The sequence below is a fragment of the Thalassophryne amazonica genome, chromosome 15 (genome assembly GCF_902500255.1).
Source record: "Thalassophryne amazonica chromosome 15, fThaAma1.1, whole genome shotgun sequence".
NCBI classification, from domain to species: Eukaryota; Metazoa; Chordata; class Actinopteri; order Batrachoidiformes; family Batrachoididae; genus Thalassophryne; species Thalassophryne amazonica.
Window position 1 is genome coordinate 50,546,283 of NC_047117.1, and position 19,095 is coordinate 50,565,377.

The 19,095-nt window shown below is 41.1% G+C and overlaps 1 protein-coding gene across 6 annotated transcripts in view; it reads right to left on the bottom strand.

The window, feature by feature from the left end:
• The window catches only part of micu3a (mitochondrial calcium uptake family, member 3a), a 167,480-nt gene that overhangs the window by 41,407 nt on the left and 106,978 nt on the right, over window positions 1-19,095 (bottom strand). For 4 of the 6 annotated variants that reach the window (XM_034187492.1, XM_034187493.1, XM_034187491.1 and 1 more), the window contains one exon: window positions 5,503-5,598. The exons of the other annotated variants lie outside the window; for them this stretch is intronic. In XM_034187492.1, coding sequence (XP_034043383.1) covers window positions 5,503-5,598 — 96 coding nt within the window. The remainder of the gene's footprint in view (window positions 1-5,502; window positions 5,599-19,095) is intronic. 6 annotated transcript variants of the gene reach the window in all.

Below are 19,095 nucleotides of genomic sequence, written 5' to 3' on the forward strand. Positions count from 1 at the left end.
AACAAACAGAATCAACACTTGATCTAAAACTCTGGGTCTGTGACAGGTCTTAATCTGGACTTGCTTGAAACCAATAAGGACCAGGTTAAAGACAATACTGCTCATTGAAAGCCATCTTTTGCACAATGCCTTAAAAGCTCTTTCAGTATCCTACTGAACATTACAGGACTATTGTCCTGGCAGCATTCAGTCACTTTTCCTTGCTGCGCTGATCGCACTGCTGTAAATTATTATCACTTTACCGCGGCGTTGCTAGGCTGGTATCATAGATTTACGTCGACGGTATCTGGCTATACCCGCCTGCTGTGTGTAAACAAATGACGTCATAGCGCGCGCAGCCCAAGAACTGTCCGCAGAGGGGAATAAAAAAAATTTAAAAAAAACTGTCCGCAGAGGAAAAGATGAAAAGGCGAGAAGTGTGTTTTGGTCCCAATATGGATATTCCGGATGATTTTCTCATGGATAGTACAACAATGAACAGCAGCTAAAGCAGCCAGCTTGATGATTTTTGATTTTTGATCAGGATATGTCATTCAAAGCGCATATTAAACAAATATGTAGGACTGCTTTTTTACATTTACGCAATATCTCTAAAATCAGAAAGGTCTTGTCTCAGAGTGATGCTGAAAAACTAATTCATGCATTTATTTCCTCTAGGCTGGACTATTGTAATTCATTATTATCAGGTTGTCCTAAAAGTTCCCTAAAAAGCCTTCAGTTAATTCAAAATGCTGCAGCTAGAGTACTGACGGGGACTAGAAGGAGAGAGCATATCTCACCCATATTGGCCTCTCTTCATTGGCTTCCTGTTAATTCTAGAATAGAATTTAAAATTCTTCTTCTTACTTATAAGGTTTTGAATAATCAGGTCCCATCTTATCTTAGGGACCTCGTAGTACCATATCACCCCAATAGAGCGCTTCGCTCTCAGACTGCAGGCTTACTTGTAGTTCCTAGGGTTTGTAAGAGTAGAATGGGAGGCAGAGCCTTCAGCTTTCAGGCTCCTCTCCTGTGGAACCAGTCCCCAATTCAGATCAGGGAGACAGACACCCTCTCTACTTTTAAGATTAGGCTTAAAACTTTCCTTTTTGCTAAAGCTTATAGTTAGGGCTGGATCAGGTGACCCTGAACCATCCCTTAGTTATGCTGCTATAGACGTAGACTGCTGGGGGGTTCCCATGATGCATTGTTTCTTTCTCTTTTTGCTCTGTATGCACCACTCTGCATTTAATCATTAGTGATCGATCTCTGCTCCCCTCCACAGCATGTCTTTTTCCTGGTTCTCTCCCTCAGCCCCAACCAGTCCCAGCAGAAGACTGCCCCTCCCTGAGCCTGGTTCTGCTGGAGGTTTCTTCCTGTTAAAAAGGAGTTTTTCCTTCCCACTGTAGTCAAGTGCTTGCTCACAGGGGGTCGTTTTGACCGTTGGGGTTTTACATCATTATTGTATGGCCTTGCCTTACAATATAAAGCGCCTTGGGGCAACCGTTTGTTGTGATTTGGCGCTATATAAAAAAATTGATTGATTGATTGATGAGGATGCACTGCTGAATTTGAACAGCAGTGCGCGCGCCAGGCGACAAGGCAGAAGTTATGTGAGCCAACTTTTTATGTACGCATTACGTGTTGTGTATCTCAGTAAAAAGTGATAATAATGCAAATAACATGCTGTTGTCATGTGGTATGCATTTTTCTGAGTCCCTCCATCCCGTCGCCCAAAATGACAGCTATTTGCCCTAGCTGTCATTTTGGGCGACTAGGCATGGACGTCGGGCCTCTGAAAATGCATACCGCCCTCCAAAAGCATGTTATTGTATTATTATGTTTTGAATCTATTTATTTATTTATTCCATTATTTTGTCTGTGTTGTTGTTTCATATTATGGCAAATAAGTTTCTCTATATTTGAATAAAGGTTTTTTTTAATCGAACTCTAATCTAATTGTTAATGTTTCACAAAAACATGCCAGACCATCTCAACTATTTAAAACAAAAACAAAAAAGAAGATGAAAACAAGATTAAACTTTAAAAGGACCAATATCACTGAATTTCTTCCTTTTGGTCAAAGCTGACTAACCCTGTCGCAAAGTGTCAGCCAACAGATTCATGAAAACAAATGCTGGCATCAGCTTTACAAAAAAAAAAAAAAAAAAAAAATCAGACCATAACACAGTCTTCGTTCCTGGAAGTGTGGCATGCAGCTGTTGGTGACATGGTGGTTACCCCGCCCACAAGGCACGAGCCAACACCTGGTGTGAGCCCGGGTCTTATTTGTGCATTTACATGAGTGTGCTAAAAGCACTTTGATCTTGCCACTGAAGGTAAAAACAATAATTACTGATGTAAACATGATCGCGTCTACCTCACCCTCCCGACCTGTGAGTAATCCCTCAGAGGAAGAGGTTAGTGTACTGGAGGTAAGTAAGGTAAGTCAGAGTCAGTCAGTAAAAACAGCTGCCCCCCAACCCTTCTCTTCTCATGGCCTCTTCTTTCTCCTCCCATCTGGAGCAGATCTCCCACCTTTACTCCTTTACTACCCATTACTACCTCCACCTGACACACGAACGCATGCACGCATGTAATTTGCTCTTTTCTCCCCTTCTTCATTTTCTGAAGGTCAGTCAGTCTTTCCGTCACTAGACAAAGCGATATTATGGTGACTAATCCGTTAAGTAAAGACATCCTTTTCTAAATATAACCTGCTCCTTCTTTCTTCTCCCCTAACTGTGTTTCCTGATGTCGCAGACTCAACGGTCTCCCTTAAAAATCGGTCCACCCTAGCTTCACTGCGCATGCATCATTTCTGTGCGTCAGCCGTGGTTCACCGATTATCACCTCGCTTCTGCTTAAAACTGACTTAAGAGCGATTTAAGAGGTTTTAATTTATCATCTGATGGTTAATAATCACATTATTCCCTTTGATCGCTTTGTGTGTGGAGAGTCCATCCATATCAGACGAGCTGCTGTGGTCCCCAATGATGCATGTGCGGTGAAGGCAGGGCAGACCAGTTTTTAGAGGGGGACCGTTTGGTCTGCGACACCGGACCTCTTTTCTCCACAGATGCTCCCCCCTCCACTCCTCAGCTTTTGTTGTTTTCACTGCCCACCTGTATCCTCTTCTTTATGTCAACTGCTCTGATTTTATCTTCAAGCTTTGTATAATCAACAAAAACACAAAAGCAAAACTTTCATTTTGGTTCCAATTTTTTCATGAGTTGACACAAATGATCTAACATATTGTCAATGCATACCAAAGGCTAATTTCTCACAAATTTTGTTCACAAATGTATTAAAATTCTTGTTAGTGAGGTAGTAATCCATCGACCTGATAGATGTGTCATATCAAGATGCTGATTAAAGAGCATGATTATTGCATGTGTGCCAACTCTAAAGGCCCCTTCACACATAGAGCGAAGTTTGGACGAAGTGCACACTTAGTGTGCATGACACAGGAATCGTGTCCAAATCCAAACCGTGTAATGTTGTCCCTGCCGCCAGTGCCTCATACACCTGTTGCTACAACTATATGCGCACACCAGCGCCTGAAAGACAAAGTGTGCACTGTGCGAACCCATCAAACCCTCTCGTGGCAGGTGCCGGACAAATACCAGGTGACATGCATGAACATCTAACACCATTCACATGGCAAATGTGTGGCACTCTTGGCACAACAACAGACTGCAGACAATCACTGTCGTACTGCTGTGAAATTTTTCTAAATTCCCCATGAGTGTGACTTTGCAAACACACACTGACACGTGGGTGTGTGCACTCCACTCACGGGAGGCGTGGCTTCCGCCAGAAGCAGCTGTAGTGATCTGTTATTCTGGACATTCCAGCTACACAACACCTACTGTGTTTGGACAGTCATGGACTAACAACTGTCCACTGCGAGGCGAGTGTGTTTGATTGCTGTATTTACGTGGACATAAATAAAAACATATTTCGCCGTGGTGGCAACAACCTGCAGCAAGTGAGCTTACGCACAGAGTGGACACTGACAGCCCCCCAGGTTGAAATGGACCATCAGATCAGAACACGCAGCAGGCGATCTGACGTCATGTCACCCACGTGAGCTCTGTTCCACATGATGCTTTGTCTGTGCTGTGGCGCATCGTCCACAAGATGCGTGTAGGCAGAATGCGTGCGGCCAACTGGGCGCATCTGACCAGTAGATGTGGACATGATCAGAGCACACTGCTTCTCATTTATGTCATTTCATCACTGTATGTCCATGACCATGGGTCATCAGCAGAGGAACAGATGGATCATATTTGTATTCCTTGCTTGATAAATGCTGTGTTTTTATATGGTGTGGGATTTTTAATTTTTTTGGTAATACTTTCATGTCCTTCCTCATATGACACACCTTCCCGCAGCTTTCAAAGAACAGGTCCGTAGCTCAGTGTTAAAGTCTCTGACTGGGAATCAGAGGTTTTGAAAGGCGTGAGTTTGCGTCCCGAGTGGTGTTTTTTTTTTTTTCTTTTTTTTATTTGCTTCACATAAGCGTGCAATGTGGTCCCACATGTACCAGCTGGTTCTTATTTCTTCCACATAAATGGTGCCATGTGCTGCACCTCGCATTGTTCCTGCTTGATGGATAATGGCCCGTGCACGAACTCTGGTTCAGTCGTCTCTCTCTTTCCCTCCCTCCCCTGTGTCTGATTTGTCTGTTTTGTCTGTCTGACATCGCTGCAGATGAAAGGCTTGTCAGTGTAAATAAAAGGTCAGCCCCATTACCCTCTACTGTCATTATCTGCACCTCAGCTTCCGCCGCCACACAGCATACAGCCTGTCATTATAGAAGCTATCTTTTTAGCACTGTGCTTTTACTGTGGAAATGGCAGCACATTTTTACTATTGTGTTGGAAGATTTGGTCATCAGATATTTTTTCTTAGAAATTAGTGAGTGAATGTGTGTGACAAACCCATATAAATGTTTTATCAAGTACATTAAGTGACTGATGGAATGATGTAGTTGTAAGTTATGCAATACAGACTGAGTGATCTCAACCAAAGATAGAAAACAGTAAGGAAATAAAATAAAGGGGGGGTGGGGGGGGGGGGGTGGCAGAGATGAAAAAGACTGATGGTGAAATATATTATTCTTAATTTGAACGAAGACAAATGAGTCTGTGTGCATTATATGTGTCAAACAAACCCAGAATAAACCATCATATCTTTCATAAGTGCATTTGAAGAAAGCTGTTGTGTAATGTGAGCAAAAAGGAAAACTAAATGTTTTATATGGAGTGCACACATGAGCATTATGCATTTAAAAGCATCATTATAACCATAAAATAGACACAGACTGATTCCTAACTATTACCATAAGGGTTACTCTATAATTGCATATTCATGGGCACACGTTAAGTAAAGCTTTTATTTTGAAGGACGCAACACTTGATGACCTGTTCATACAACCAAAAATGAAGGAAGAGGGATAAAGAAGGAATGATAGAGAATGACGGAATGATGGGACAGAGGACAGTTGGGTTTATGTACCTCTGCCAGGTCAGAAAAGAGGACTTGACTGGTGCTTCGCCTCAGAATGTCCCAGTAACTCCGAGCCACAAACTCCTGACTGTCTTTTTTAAGAACCTGTAGAAGTGGTCAAGCAAGGTGAGAGTAAGTTCATGTCTCTCTACTCCACTTCAAATTTCAACATTCACTCTATTAACACCCTACTTTATATGTGATTTTTAAAGTTGAAGTGCTGTTTTTAACTAACCACCTTGTTTAAGAATGCAGGCATATACATGTACTCAAAGTTAATGTTAAAAATTAAATACAGGACTATCCAAATTCAGTAGCACCTGTCTCTCACTGAAATGGCACCTATGTGAAACTGACCAGAGCACTCAGCACTCAGAGTAAAGCTCATGGATCTCTATCTTGAGGGTGGATCGCATACCACATGTGCATAAACTGAACACAAAGGGGTTGGATTCATTGTCTAACTTAATCAAGGTTGTCGGTCGAACATCAGCCAATCAGTGTCACCTGTCATTCCCTTTGAACCACAGTGTGCCGGGCACACAGTACTGTGATATTATGTGGATGCAACTCAGAGGTGTGACAGGATTTCTGGTGGACACAGCATGCACATATGTGCATCTCCAAGCATGTGTATGCATGTAAGGTGCTGTTTTAGCCTTTCAGATGGACCTTTCCTACAAATTCCTGAATGAATGGAAGTACTGAGACTCATCACCTGTAGTATGTTTTAAGGTAAGTTAATAACTGTTCAGTCTGTCTTTAATTTTCTTTTACTGCCATACACTCTGTTTGTGCACTGTTACATGGATTGTTTTTTCTTTACTGCTAAGATTTAGAGTGTGTGATTATTGTTTATAATGTGTGTTTGTATTTCAATCCATATGTAAAGTTCGGGACCCGTGTTAAAGCTGAACCCTTGCTTACTTTTTAACCCTCTGAGGTCAATGGGCACGCAGGTGCATCCAACTCTGTTTTTCTTCATACTGCTATTAATAGATCAGCAATGTAATGTCATACAGATTTCATTCAACCACTACCGTGCCACCTTTTGTTTCAATCCCTGAAAAGAGAATCATTGCATCACAGTCAATCCTAGAACCCAGAGAAGGTCACATGGGTCTGTGTGTTAATGTCTCTCTGCCTGCTGCATCAACAGGCCGCATTCACAATGACCTCAATTATATATATATACGATGTCTGTTAGAAAAGTATCGGACCTTTTTATTTTTTTCAAAAACCTGATGGATTTGAATCACGTGTGCTTGCATAAGCAAACCTTGAACCTTCGTGCGCATGCGTGAACTTTTTCACGCCTGTCGATTGCGTCATTTCCTTTTAAGCAGCCTTTGTGTGAGGTGTGTGTCGTGTGCTCAGCGTTTTTTCATTCCAAGGAAAAAGACGGAACGACTGGAGCAGCACCGCATCAAATTTTGCCAGAAACTGGGCGACAGCCAGGTGGAAACCATTCGGAAGATTCAGACGGCTTTCAGTGACGATGCGTTGGGCATCACACAGATTAAGGAGCGGTACAACTGGTTTAAAGACGTCCGTAGAGAGCGAGCCACGCTCCGGTCAGCCATCAACATGCTGAAATGACCAGATAATTTCCAAAGTGAACGCTGTGGTGATGCAGGACCGTCGTGTGACTATCCAAAATTTGCGGAAGAGGTGGACATCAGCACTTTTTCGGCACATTCCACTGTGAAAGAAGATTTGGCCATGAAAAGAGTGGTGGCGAAATTCTTTCCTGAAGCTTCTGACGGCGTTGCAGAAGCGCCTCCGTGTTGAAGTCTCACAGGACATGTTGTGACATGCCCACCTCTTCCACAATTTCTCGGATAGTCACATGACTGAAAAGTCACCGAAAGCCGTCTGAATCATCCGAATGGTTTCCACCTGGCTGTCGCCCAGTATCTGGCAAAATTTGATGCGGCGCTGCTCCAGTCGTTCCGTCTTTTTCCTTGGAATGAAAAAACGCAGAGCACACGACACACGTCCCACACAAAGGCTGCTTACCAGAAAATGATGAAACCGACAGGCGTGGAAAAGTTCATGCATGCGCACGAAGGTTCAAGGTTTGCTCATGCAAGCACACGTGCTTCAAATCCATCAGGTTTTTGAATAAAATAAAAAGGTCCGATACTTTTCTAACAGACCTCGTATGTATGTATATATATATATATATATATATATATATATATATATATATACACACACACACACACACAGACACACACGAGTACATATATCTACAAGAGGACATGGGTTTTTTTTGAGAGGTACTTTATTTTTCATTCAGTGAAGGATTTTTATGGAGATTTCTGGGTAGAGAGAAGACAGAAAATAGCTGTCTGAATATGGTTAGTGATTTCATTTAACATTTATTTTGCACTGACCTGCAATTTTCTTCAGATATTATGCTGCATTTGTGAGCCAAAGACCTTCATGAACCCATTCTCAGCAGCAATAAATGCACGAAATGAAATGCATATTTTCAGTGAAGATTTGAAGATTTTTCAAAAAAATGCGTTTTTTGGCAGATTTAGAGCCAAATGATTTCTACAATGTTGTCAAATATGTGACATATATATTCTCAAAGATGAGATTTTTGTGAACATTTTAATATGAAACACATGAGCATTATACTCAAAAAACACCTTGAAAAGGGAATTACTTAGAGTATGGTAAAAGTGAGACACAAAGAGAAAATATTTGGAATTTATGTTCTGCAATCATTGCATCTTACAGTATTAACTGGATTTGGCTTTGAATGAACCCAACTTGTTGTAACACATGCACACACACACACACTCATCTTCAACCGCTTAGGCCAATTAAGGGTCGCGGGGCTCGTGGGGCTGGAGCCTATCCCAGCAGTCATAGAGCGCGAGACGGGGTACACCCAGGACAGGATGCCAGTCTGTCACAGAGCCACAAACAGACAAACACATTCACACCCACGGCCAATTTAATCCACCTAACCCGCATGTCTTTGGATATGGGAGGAAACTGGAGCACCCGGAGGAAACCCACACAAACATGTGGAGAACATGCAAACTCCACACAGAAAGGCCACAGGTGGGAATTGAACCCATGACCTTCTTGCTGTGAGGCAACAGTGCTAACCACTAAGCCACCGTACTGCCCGTTATAACAAACACCAAGTGTAAAAATGTCAAAATGAACAAGGATAGAGGGAAAATAGTGCTTGATATGCAAAAGCTTTTGTTTTTTAATCACAAATAGAGGAGCCATCAGACATAGGCTTTGAAAATTTAATAAGGGTATTTATTATATCACTTGGTCGCAACACCTTGTGAACAGCATTTGTGAGGGAACTGGCAAGAATTCAGCCAACGTTCACTGGTTGAGTCGCAGGACGTCACTCGCATCATGCCTGAATTTCAAAATGTAGTCTCAGTGACTCATAACGTGGGAAAATCATGACAGAACTTTGTGAGGGTTTGGCGACCCATGAAACTACATTATGAGTGATTGGAGAAAAAAATGAGGATCTGACATTCTTCATGGGAGACATGCACAAACTGTCCTGCAAAACAGCAGAGATGACCAGAGAGATACAGCGCTTCTGAAAGCGGCCGAGTCCAGTAGCCCCTGCTCTGCTGCCGGTCTGGCCATGTATACAGTTGCGCTGGGTTTCAAGACTCCTGTCCTCGCAATATGGACTCATCCACTTAATGTTTTTTTTTTTTTTTTTTTTTTTTTTTTGAGGAGCACAATGGAACCTGCCAAGCAAGCAGGAGGACAGAGGGAGAGGACGCTGTGCACAAACTGTGCCAAATCAACAAGCAGATCTTCCTCGGATCTGCTGTGGTGACCCCAAGTGAAAAAAAAAATGCTCCTGGACATTGTGTCACGCCGTATCAGAAATATGTGGCTGTTACAATGTTTCACGGAGCACTTTGATCAGATTTCGATGAGAGGACAGGAGAGTTGTTGCATGGTTGACATCGTACCTGGCCAGTCATTGTCACTGTGTTTTGTACAGTTATTTTTAAAGTGCTTTGCGTGTCTGATGCAGGTGGAAAACTGCAATATTAATGCAGTCCATCCTGTCTATGGCTGATGCTGAGACCCTGATTCGTGCATTTGATTCTTCTACATTGGACTACTGAATGTTCTATTTTCTGGTTGACCACAGTCCACCATTAGGGGTCTCCAATTAGTTCAAAATGCTGCTGCCAGACTTTTGACAGGAAGCAGAAAGTCTGACCACATAGCACCCATTTTGGCATCTCTTCACTAGCTTCCTGTCCCTGTGAGATCAGATTTTAAGGTTCTGTTACTAACGTATACAATTTTTCATGGACTAGCCACTCCCTACTTAGCAGACCTACTTAAACCCTACATGCTGGCCCGGGCTCTGTGTTCTCAGGGTGTAGGACTACTTTGTGTACCTAGGGTGAATAAAAAGTCTGCAGGTTCTCTTATTGTGCACATGCTTTGTGGAATGATCTCCATGCATCAGTCAGATTCTGTAGAAACTTTCAACTCCAGGCTTAAGAAGCACTTATTTTCTCTTGTTTATGGCTAGCACACTGGCATAGTATGGTACTATGCTTTGTACCCTTTTAAATTCATTTAATTAGTAAAGAGAGTCAGTCTGGATCTTTTAGTGAAGCTTAGGGCCAGTGATCACCTTATTATTTCTTCTGTTTTTCTTGTTGCTAAATGCTGATAAATTATACTGTACTTGTTTTCATTCTGCCCCCTAATTCTGTTTTTTTTTTCTCTCTGTTTAAGGTGCACCTCCATCCAGAGATGTGAATGGGTGTTTTCCTCTGCAGGCCTCCCATCCTGGACACCAGCATGGACTCCCAAAATTTTCTGTATTGTCTATTGTGTCGGTAGCATGGCCCAAGCAGATGGTCACCCCTTTGAGTCTGGTCTGCTTGAGGTTTCTTCCTCAAATCATCAGAGGGAGTTTTTCCTTACCACTGTCGCCTGTGTGCTTGCTCTAGGGGTTGTTAAGGTTAGACCATACTTGTGTGAAACGCCTTGAGGCAACTTTGTTGTGATTTGGTGCTATATAAATGAAAATGAATTGAAATTGGATCCTGCGGGCACATCTTTCTGCAAGTGGGTGAGTGCCCTGTTCGCACTTTTCAAGCTATTTTTTCTTTCTTTGTACTCTGTGGAGCCACGTTTTTTATTATCATGATTGTATATTATTTATTTATTATTACTTTATTTCATTATTATTTACAGGACTGTGCCTTCCAGGTCAAACTGCATGATATTGGAAAAAAATTGACATTGCAATTTTTTTGCACATAGCATATATTGTGATATATGAATATCTTGCAGGCTCATCTATTCGCTATCTAAAATAGTTCCAAATGTCTGAAGCTGATTTCCTTTTGCAACTGAGTCTTCTTTTTCTGTGATTCTCTTCCCTTCCTCTAAGGTCTTGTCCACACAGAAAAGAAATGTTCCCTTTTTTCAAAAAGTGTTGAAACATGACACCGTTTCCAGAAATATCTCATCCAAACAAATTCACTGAAAACACTGTAGTATATATGCCAGGCCTGGATGTGGTGCTGTAACGCTTCCACGAGAAATGGAGAACAAGACGGGAGCATGTGCATAACCAGTGTAAGGAGCTAATCAATGCAGCAACAGGAGGCTAGAACATTTCAAAATGCCAAACTGAGTAAACAAAGTTGTTTAATCTGACCTGTTTCATCCTTTCAGCCAGATTCATCATCACAGACCGAAGAAAACTGTTACTGACAGAAGACACCCTTGTTTTGGAAGATACCATTTGGAAATACTTAAATTCCTTACCATGGAAATTGCTTGTGAATAAATGCAACATTTTTAAACATGTCCTCTGTGTTATAATATGGTGCTCTGGGTGCATTTCTCAGTTTGAGCCTGAGTTAGGAGTCTTGCCAACAAGAAGAAAAATAACTAATTTTAAAAGCTGAAAGTCCTCTCTGCAATTATTTGATTAGTGTCATAGTGCTACATTAATAAAAACAAACAAAAAATCCTATGTTAAATTACACTATTAACAACAACATGTCATTTTTTTTTAGCTGCTGAGGTTACAGAGGCAGAGCTATAATGTCATCATTTCAGAAATGTTCCATATTGCTTGTCAGAGTTTTCAGATTTATCCACTCTGGGACCCATTTTCAAAAAGTATAATTTTTGGCCATAGAAAACGAGAGAAGTTGCAAGGGAGCTGCCTATTTTGGTTTGTTTTTTTTTAGCTTAGAATGTGATTGATGCATGCAGCGCAGCAAGGGAAAAGGTACGTCACCCACTAGCATTACCAGGATCCTTTATTCAAGCAAATTCAACGTCTTCGACATCTTTTGTTGGTTATGCATGAAAAATGAAAGCAGATTTTTATCTTTATCACTTGGCAGTATAAACAGGCATGCTTAATGTAATTAAGCAACATAGCGAGTCATGCAATCTCACAATCGCACATGTGCACTATAAGGCGTGGCACAAACAGTTTGGACACAACTGCAAACTCACATGACTGATAGAGTTCTAAAAAGGTTTAATGAGTATAACAGACAGGAGGTCGGTACACGTGTGGTCCAGCAGCGTGGCAGAGGTAGCAGACAGACGAGAGCCTGAGGTGTAGTCAGGTACGGGTCAAAATTCACAGTGTTTGGCTATCAGAGGCAAGACAAACTCGAGGTCAAAAACAGGCAAAGTCAAAATACAGACAAGCACAACAGGACAAAAAATAAGCACGGGACAGAGGCTGGAAATTGACATGAAATCAACAATCTGGCAGTGAGCTGTGAGACTGTGAGGGATTAAATAAGGAGCAAACTAATCTCGCTGATGTGAAGCAGGTGTGAGGAAGTCTCTGGAAGGGGGCGTGACTGGAGAAGACAAAGGTATATGCAAGAGGGTGCAGTGAGACAAAAGCAAAGGGAGAACTGGGGCAAGATAACTAAGTGCAAAATGTGAGGTGCTCAACAAACAACAATTACTGTGAAACAACAAAAAGGGAAAAGACTTGGAAATGACGTGACTAAAGTAAATGATGGGAAACAAGATGATCAATGATTATAATCAAAACTAGAACCGGAGTGAGACTGATTAAAATATAAACTTAAATGCAATAACCAATAGCGAGGTGACAACATAAACTAATACTACACAAATAAACAGAACGACAAAACCAGAGACTACAAAATAGTGCAAAAAATAGAAAGAACTAACTGATAATAAGTGACAAATGGAACATAATCAGATACGAAACACTTGAAGATAAATGAAAACCAAAACCAATGACTAATGTATAATATCGTATTATGATAAATGTGATAAACAGAATTAAACCAAGACTAAAGCAACATAAGGGACCAAGAGTGAAAGCAGACAAATAATACAGAAAATATGTGGCCAGCAAATGACACACAGAAGATAAATGAAACAAAATCAATAGCAATCTGAGCATGGTAACCTGACATGAAAATTAAACAATATCAAACATAACTGAAGCATGGCATGACATGAATAAAAACATAGAAGGCTCCGAACCTGGAAGCCAATGAGAACCCACAACTTAAGACTTGAACCCATCATGGGCAGGAGCATGACATGCACATTGTGATGGCGATGCCCAAATTAAATATTGTGCAGCCCTATCCCTTTGCCACAGTTGGGGGAATTTCCACAGCCTCTTTTCACATAACAGCACAACAACACATATCTATATATATATATATCTATATATATATCTATATATATATATATCTATATATATCTATATATATATCTATATATATATATATATCTATATATATATATATATATATATGTGGACATTTTCACTGCGAGTCCATGCGATATTCTATTTGCGCAATGTATTTTGACACTGAAAAGCCCTTTTGATCCACTTTTTTTTGTATTATATTTTAGCTTATGAAAAGCCAGTTCGAACAAAACTTTGACCTTGAAAATTTTTTACAAGGTAAAAATTTGTGGAATTGGAAACTAGTGTTGGTGGAGGTTTGCGTTTTACGAGCGCGGTACTCTAGTTGTTTTTGAGTTATCATGTTACTGATCTTGGATGGACTCATTCATTTATCTGTTCGATCAATGCATTTTATACAGCGTCCGATTTGTTCCAAAGCCTAGTAATATGTGTCAGAGAAAGCAGAGGAAAAATATACTTAGAGTCCTCCAGTTGCAAATATAAAATTGAAGTTTCATACGAGGCCATAACAGTATATATAATGGACTATAAGCTACTGACGGTACCACTTTATTTAGTTTATTCATCTTTCTCGCTCTCTGTATTGACTCAACACACTTTAGCTCACTTTCTTGGATGACTATGTTACTGTAAACAAGCAACATTTTGCTGTCCCAGCCACTATGAAAGTGATCTGTTGTAGTGTCCATCCTGCTTTGTTAAAAGCCAAATAAGACCTTAAGATCTCGACCACCCACACTGGCTTTCTCTCCTGGGAAAATGGAGTTATTCTGGCACGACCCTGTGCTGCTCTTAATGTCACAGCGACAATGCAGCTATCGATCACAACACTGGCAGGGCAAAGAGTGTGCGTGTGGAACAGGCACACACACACAGAGAGAGAGAAAGAACAGCTCAGATATGAATAGGTGCAGGATAGAGTACTAGGCCTGCAGCTACAATTGTTTTCATTGTGTCAATTACTTTTCCAAAAAAAAAAAATAAATAAATAGTAGTTCAGTTCATAAATTGTGAGAACATAAAGTCGAGTGTCCATTACAATTTCCCACAGCCAAAGATTATGATGAATTATTTCAGCAATTAATTGATTTGAAATACTATACTTGTCAATTCACATTCTTTCAATATACAAGTGGACAAAACTCGGACCAGATTTCTACATTTTATCTGAATGCTAAATGATGATGATTTTACAAGTGGAGCTTCAGAGTCATTCCAAATGACAGACTCTCTCTGTCTCTCTCCCTCCCTCACTTTGTAAGTTCATCTCTCCTGACCTCTTTATCAGTCAATCAATTTTATTTATATAGCGCCAAATCACAACAAACAGTTGCCCCAAGGCGCCTTATATTGTAAGACAAGGCCATACAATAAGTACGTAAAAACCCCAACGGTTAAAACGACCCCCTGTGAGCAAGCACTTGGCGACAGTGGGAAGGAAAAACTCCCTTTTAACAGGAAGAAACCTCCAGCAGAACCAGGCTCAGGGAGGGGCAGTCTTCTGCTGGGACTGGTTGGGGCGAGGGAGTTGGGTTGGGTTGAGGGAGAGAACCAGGAAAAAGACATGCTGTGGAGGTGATTAAATGCAGAGTGGTGCATACAGAGCAAAAAGAGAAAGAAACAGTGCATCATGGGAACCCCCCAGCAGTCTAAGTCTATAGCAGCATAACTAAGAGATGGTTCAGGGTCACCTAATCCAGCCCTAACTATAAGCTTTAGCAAAAAGGAAAGTTTTAAGCCTAATCTTAAAAGTAGAGAGGGTGTCTGTCTCCATGATCTGAATTGGGAGCTGGTTCCACAGGAGAGGCGCCTGAAAGCTGAAGGCTCTGCCTCCCATTCTACTCTTACAAACCCTAGGAACTACAAGTAAGCCTGCAGTCTGAGAGCGAAGCACTCTATTGGGGTGATATGGTACTATGAGGTCCCTAAGATAAGATGGGACCTGATTATTCAAAACCTTATAAGTAAGAAGAAGAATTTTAAATTATATTCTAGAATTAAAAGGAAGCCAATGAAGAGAGGCCAATATGGGTGAGATATGCTCTCTCCTTCTAGTCCCCGTCAGTACTCTAGCTGCAGCATTTTGAATTAACTGAAGGCTTTTCAGGGAACTTTTAGGACAACCTGATAATAATGAATTACAATAGTCCAGCCTAGAGGAAATAAATGCATGAATTAGTTTTTCAGCATCACTCTGAGACAAGACCTTTCTAATTTTAGAGATATTGCGTAAATGCAAAAAAGCAGTCCTACATATTTGTTTAATATGCACTTTGAATGACATATCCTGATCATAAATGACTCCAAGATTTCTCACAGTATTACTAGAGTTCAGGGTAATGCCATCCAGAGTAAGGATCTGGTTAGACACCATGTTTCTAAGATTTGTGGGGCCAAGTACAATAACTTCAGTTTTATCTGAGTTTAAAAGCAGGAAATTAGAGGTCATCCATGCCTAAGGGAAGCATGTATAAAGTGAATAAAATTGGTCCTAGCACAGAACCTTGTGGAACTCCATAATTAACCTTAGTCTGAAGAAGATTCCCCATTTACATGAACAAATTGTAATCTATTAGATAAATATGATTCAAACCACCGCAGCGCAGTGCCTTTAATACCTATGGCATGCTCTAATCTCTGTAATAAAATTGTATGGTCAACAGTATCAAAAGCAGCACTGAGGTCTAACAGAACAAGCACAGAGATGAGTCCACTGTCTGAGGCCATAAGAAGATAATTTGTAACCTTCACTAATGCTGTTTCTGTACTATGATGAATTATAAAACCTGACTGAAACTCTTCAAATAGACCATTCCTCTGCAGATGATCAGTTAGCTGTTTTACAACTACCCTTTCAAGAACTTTTGAGAGAAAAGGAAGGTTGGAGATTGATCTATAATTAGCTAAGATAGCTGGGTCAAGTGATGGCTTTTTAAGTAATGGTTTAATTACTGCCACCTTAAAAGCCTGTGGTACATAACCAACTAATAAAGATAGATTGATCATATTTAAGATCGAAGCATTAAATAATGGTAGGGCTTCCTTGAGCAGCCTGGTAGGAATGGGGTCTAATAGACATGTTGATGGTTTGGATGAAGTAACTAATGAAAATAACTCAGACAGAACAATCTGAGAGAAAGAGTCTAACCAAATACCGGCATCACTGAAAGCAGCCAAAGATAACGATACGTCTTTGGGATGGTTATGAGTAATTTTTTCTCTAATAGTTAAAATTTTATTAGCAAAGAAAGTCTTGAAGTCATTACTAGTTAAAGGAATACTCGGCTCAATAGAGCTCTGACTCTTTGTCAGCCTGGCTACAGTGCTGAAAAGAATCCTGGGGTTCTTATTTTCTTCAATTAGTGATGAGTAGTAAGATGTCCTAGCTTTATGGAGGGCTTTTTTATAGAGCAACAGACTTTTTCCAGGCTAAGTGAAGATCTTCTAAATTAGTGAGACGCCATTTCCTCTCCAACTTACGGGTTTGAGAGTTATACCACGGAGTCAGGCACTTCTGATTTAAAGCTCTCTTTTTCAGAGGAGCTACAGCATCCAAAGTCGTCTTCAATGAGGATGTAAAACTATTGACGAGATACTCTATCTCACAGAGTTTAGGTAGCTACTCTGCACTGTGTTGGTATATGGCATTAGAGAACATAAAGGAATCATATCCTTAAACCTAGTTACAGCGCTTTCTGAAAGACTTCTAGTGTAATGAAACTTATTCCCCACTGCTGGGTAGTCCATCAGAGTAAATGTAAATGTTATTAAGAAATGATCACACAGAAGGGAATTTTCAGGGAATACTGTTAAGTCTTCAATTTCCATACCATAAGTCAGAACAAGATCTAAGATATGATTAAAGTGGTGGGTGGACTCATTTACATTTTGAGCAAAGCCAATTGAGTCTAATAATAGATTAAATGCAGTGTTGAGGCTGTCATTCTCAGCATCTGTGTGGATGTTAAAATCGCCTACTATAATTATCTCATCCGAGCTAAGCACTAAGTCAGACAAAATGTCTGAAAATTCACAGAAACTCACAGTAACGACCAGGTGGATGATAGATAATAACAAATAAAACTGTTTTTTGGGACTTCCAATTTGGATGGACAAGACTAAGAGTCAAGCTTTCAAATGAATTAAAGCTCTGTCTGGGTTTTTGATTAATTAATAAGCTGGAATGGAAGATTGCTGCTAATCCTCTGCCTCGGCCCGTGCTACGAGCATTCTGGCAGTTAGTGTGACTCGGGGGTGTTGACTCATTTAAACTAACATATTCATCCTGCTGTAACCAGGTTTCTGTAAGGCAGAATAAATCAATATGTTGATCAATTATTATATCATTTACTAACAGGGACTTAGAAGAGAGAGACCTAATGTTTAATAGACCACATTTAACTGTTTTAGTCTGTGGTGCAGTTGAAGGTGCTATATTATTTTTTCTTTTTGAATTTTTATGCTTAAATAGATTTTTGCTGGTTATTGGTGGTCTGGGAGCAGGCACCATCTCTACGGGGATGGGGTAATGAGGGGATGGCAGGGGGAGAGAAGCTGCAGAGAGGTGTGTAAGACTACAACTCTGCTTCCTGGTCCCAACCCTGGATAGTCACGGTTTGGAGGATTTAAGAAAATTGGCCAGATTTCTAGAAATGAGAGCTGCTCCATCCAAAGTAGGATGGATGCCGTCTCTCCTAACAAGACCAGGTTTTCCCCAGAAGCTTTGCCAATTATCTATGAAGCCCACCTCATTTTTTGGACACCACTCAGACAGCCAGCAATTCAAGGAGAACATGCGGCTAAACATGTCACTCCCGGTCCGATTGGGGAGGGGCCCAGAGAAAACTACAGAGTCCGACATTGTTTTTGTAAAGTTACACACCGATTCAATGTTAATTTTAGTGACCTCCGATTGGCGTAACCGGGTGTCATTACTGCCGACGTGAATTACAATCTTACCAAATTTACGCTTAGCCTTAGCCAGCAGTTTCAAATTTCCTTCAATGTCGCCTGCTCTGGCCCCCGGAAGACAATTGACTATGGTTGCTGGTGTCGCTAACTTCACATTTCTCAAAACAGAGTCGCCAATAACCAGAGTTTGATCCTCGGCGGGTGTGTCGTCGAGTGAGGAAAAATGGTTAGAAATGTGAACGGGTTGGCGGTGTACACGGGGCTTCTGTTTAGAACTACGCTTTCTACTCTCAGTCACCCAGTCGGCCTGCTTTCCCAGCTGCTTGGGATCTGCCAGAGGGAAACTAACGGCGGCTAAGCTACCTTGGTCCGCACCGACTACAGGGGCCTGGCTAGCTGTAGAATTTTCCACGGTGCGGAGCCAAGTCTCCAATTCGCCCAGCCTGGCCTCCAAAGCTACACTTATTACAAGTACCATTACTGCTAAAGGAGGCCGAGGAATAACTAAACATTTCACACCCAGAGCAGAAAAGTGCGTGAGAGACAGGAGAAGCCGCCATGCTAAATGGCTAAGAGCTAGTAGCTGCGCTAAGCTAGCGGATTCCTACAAACACACAAAGTGAATAATGTGTAAATAATTTAGGTGATTCAGCAGAGGGAGTGCTTTAGTTAAGGCACGTGAAGATTACACTGTGAAACAAATCGTTATCTAGGTAACTAGATCAGTCTAACTGCGCAGATTAAACAGCTAACAGATACAGCAAAACACCACTGTGCTCCGGAACAGGAAGTGATACAATACCGCAGTGAGAGCCAACCACCAGTAGAGGCAAGCAAGAGTCAAAACCACAAGGCTATCAAGGCTACTCTTCTTCTGCCATCCCTCCATCCATTCATCCCTCCCTCTGCCATCATCCTGAGATCAATCACTCAGCTCCATTGACAGAGGGGTACTGTTGTGGTTCCCTCTTTCG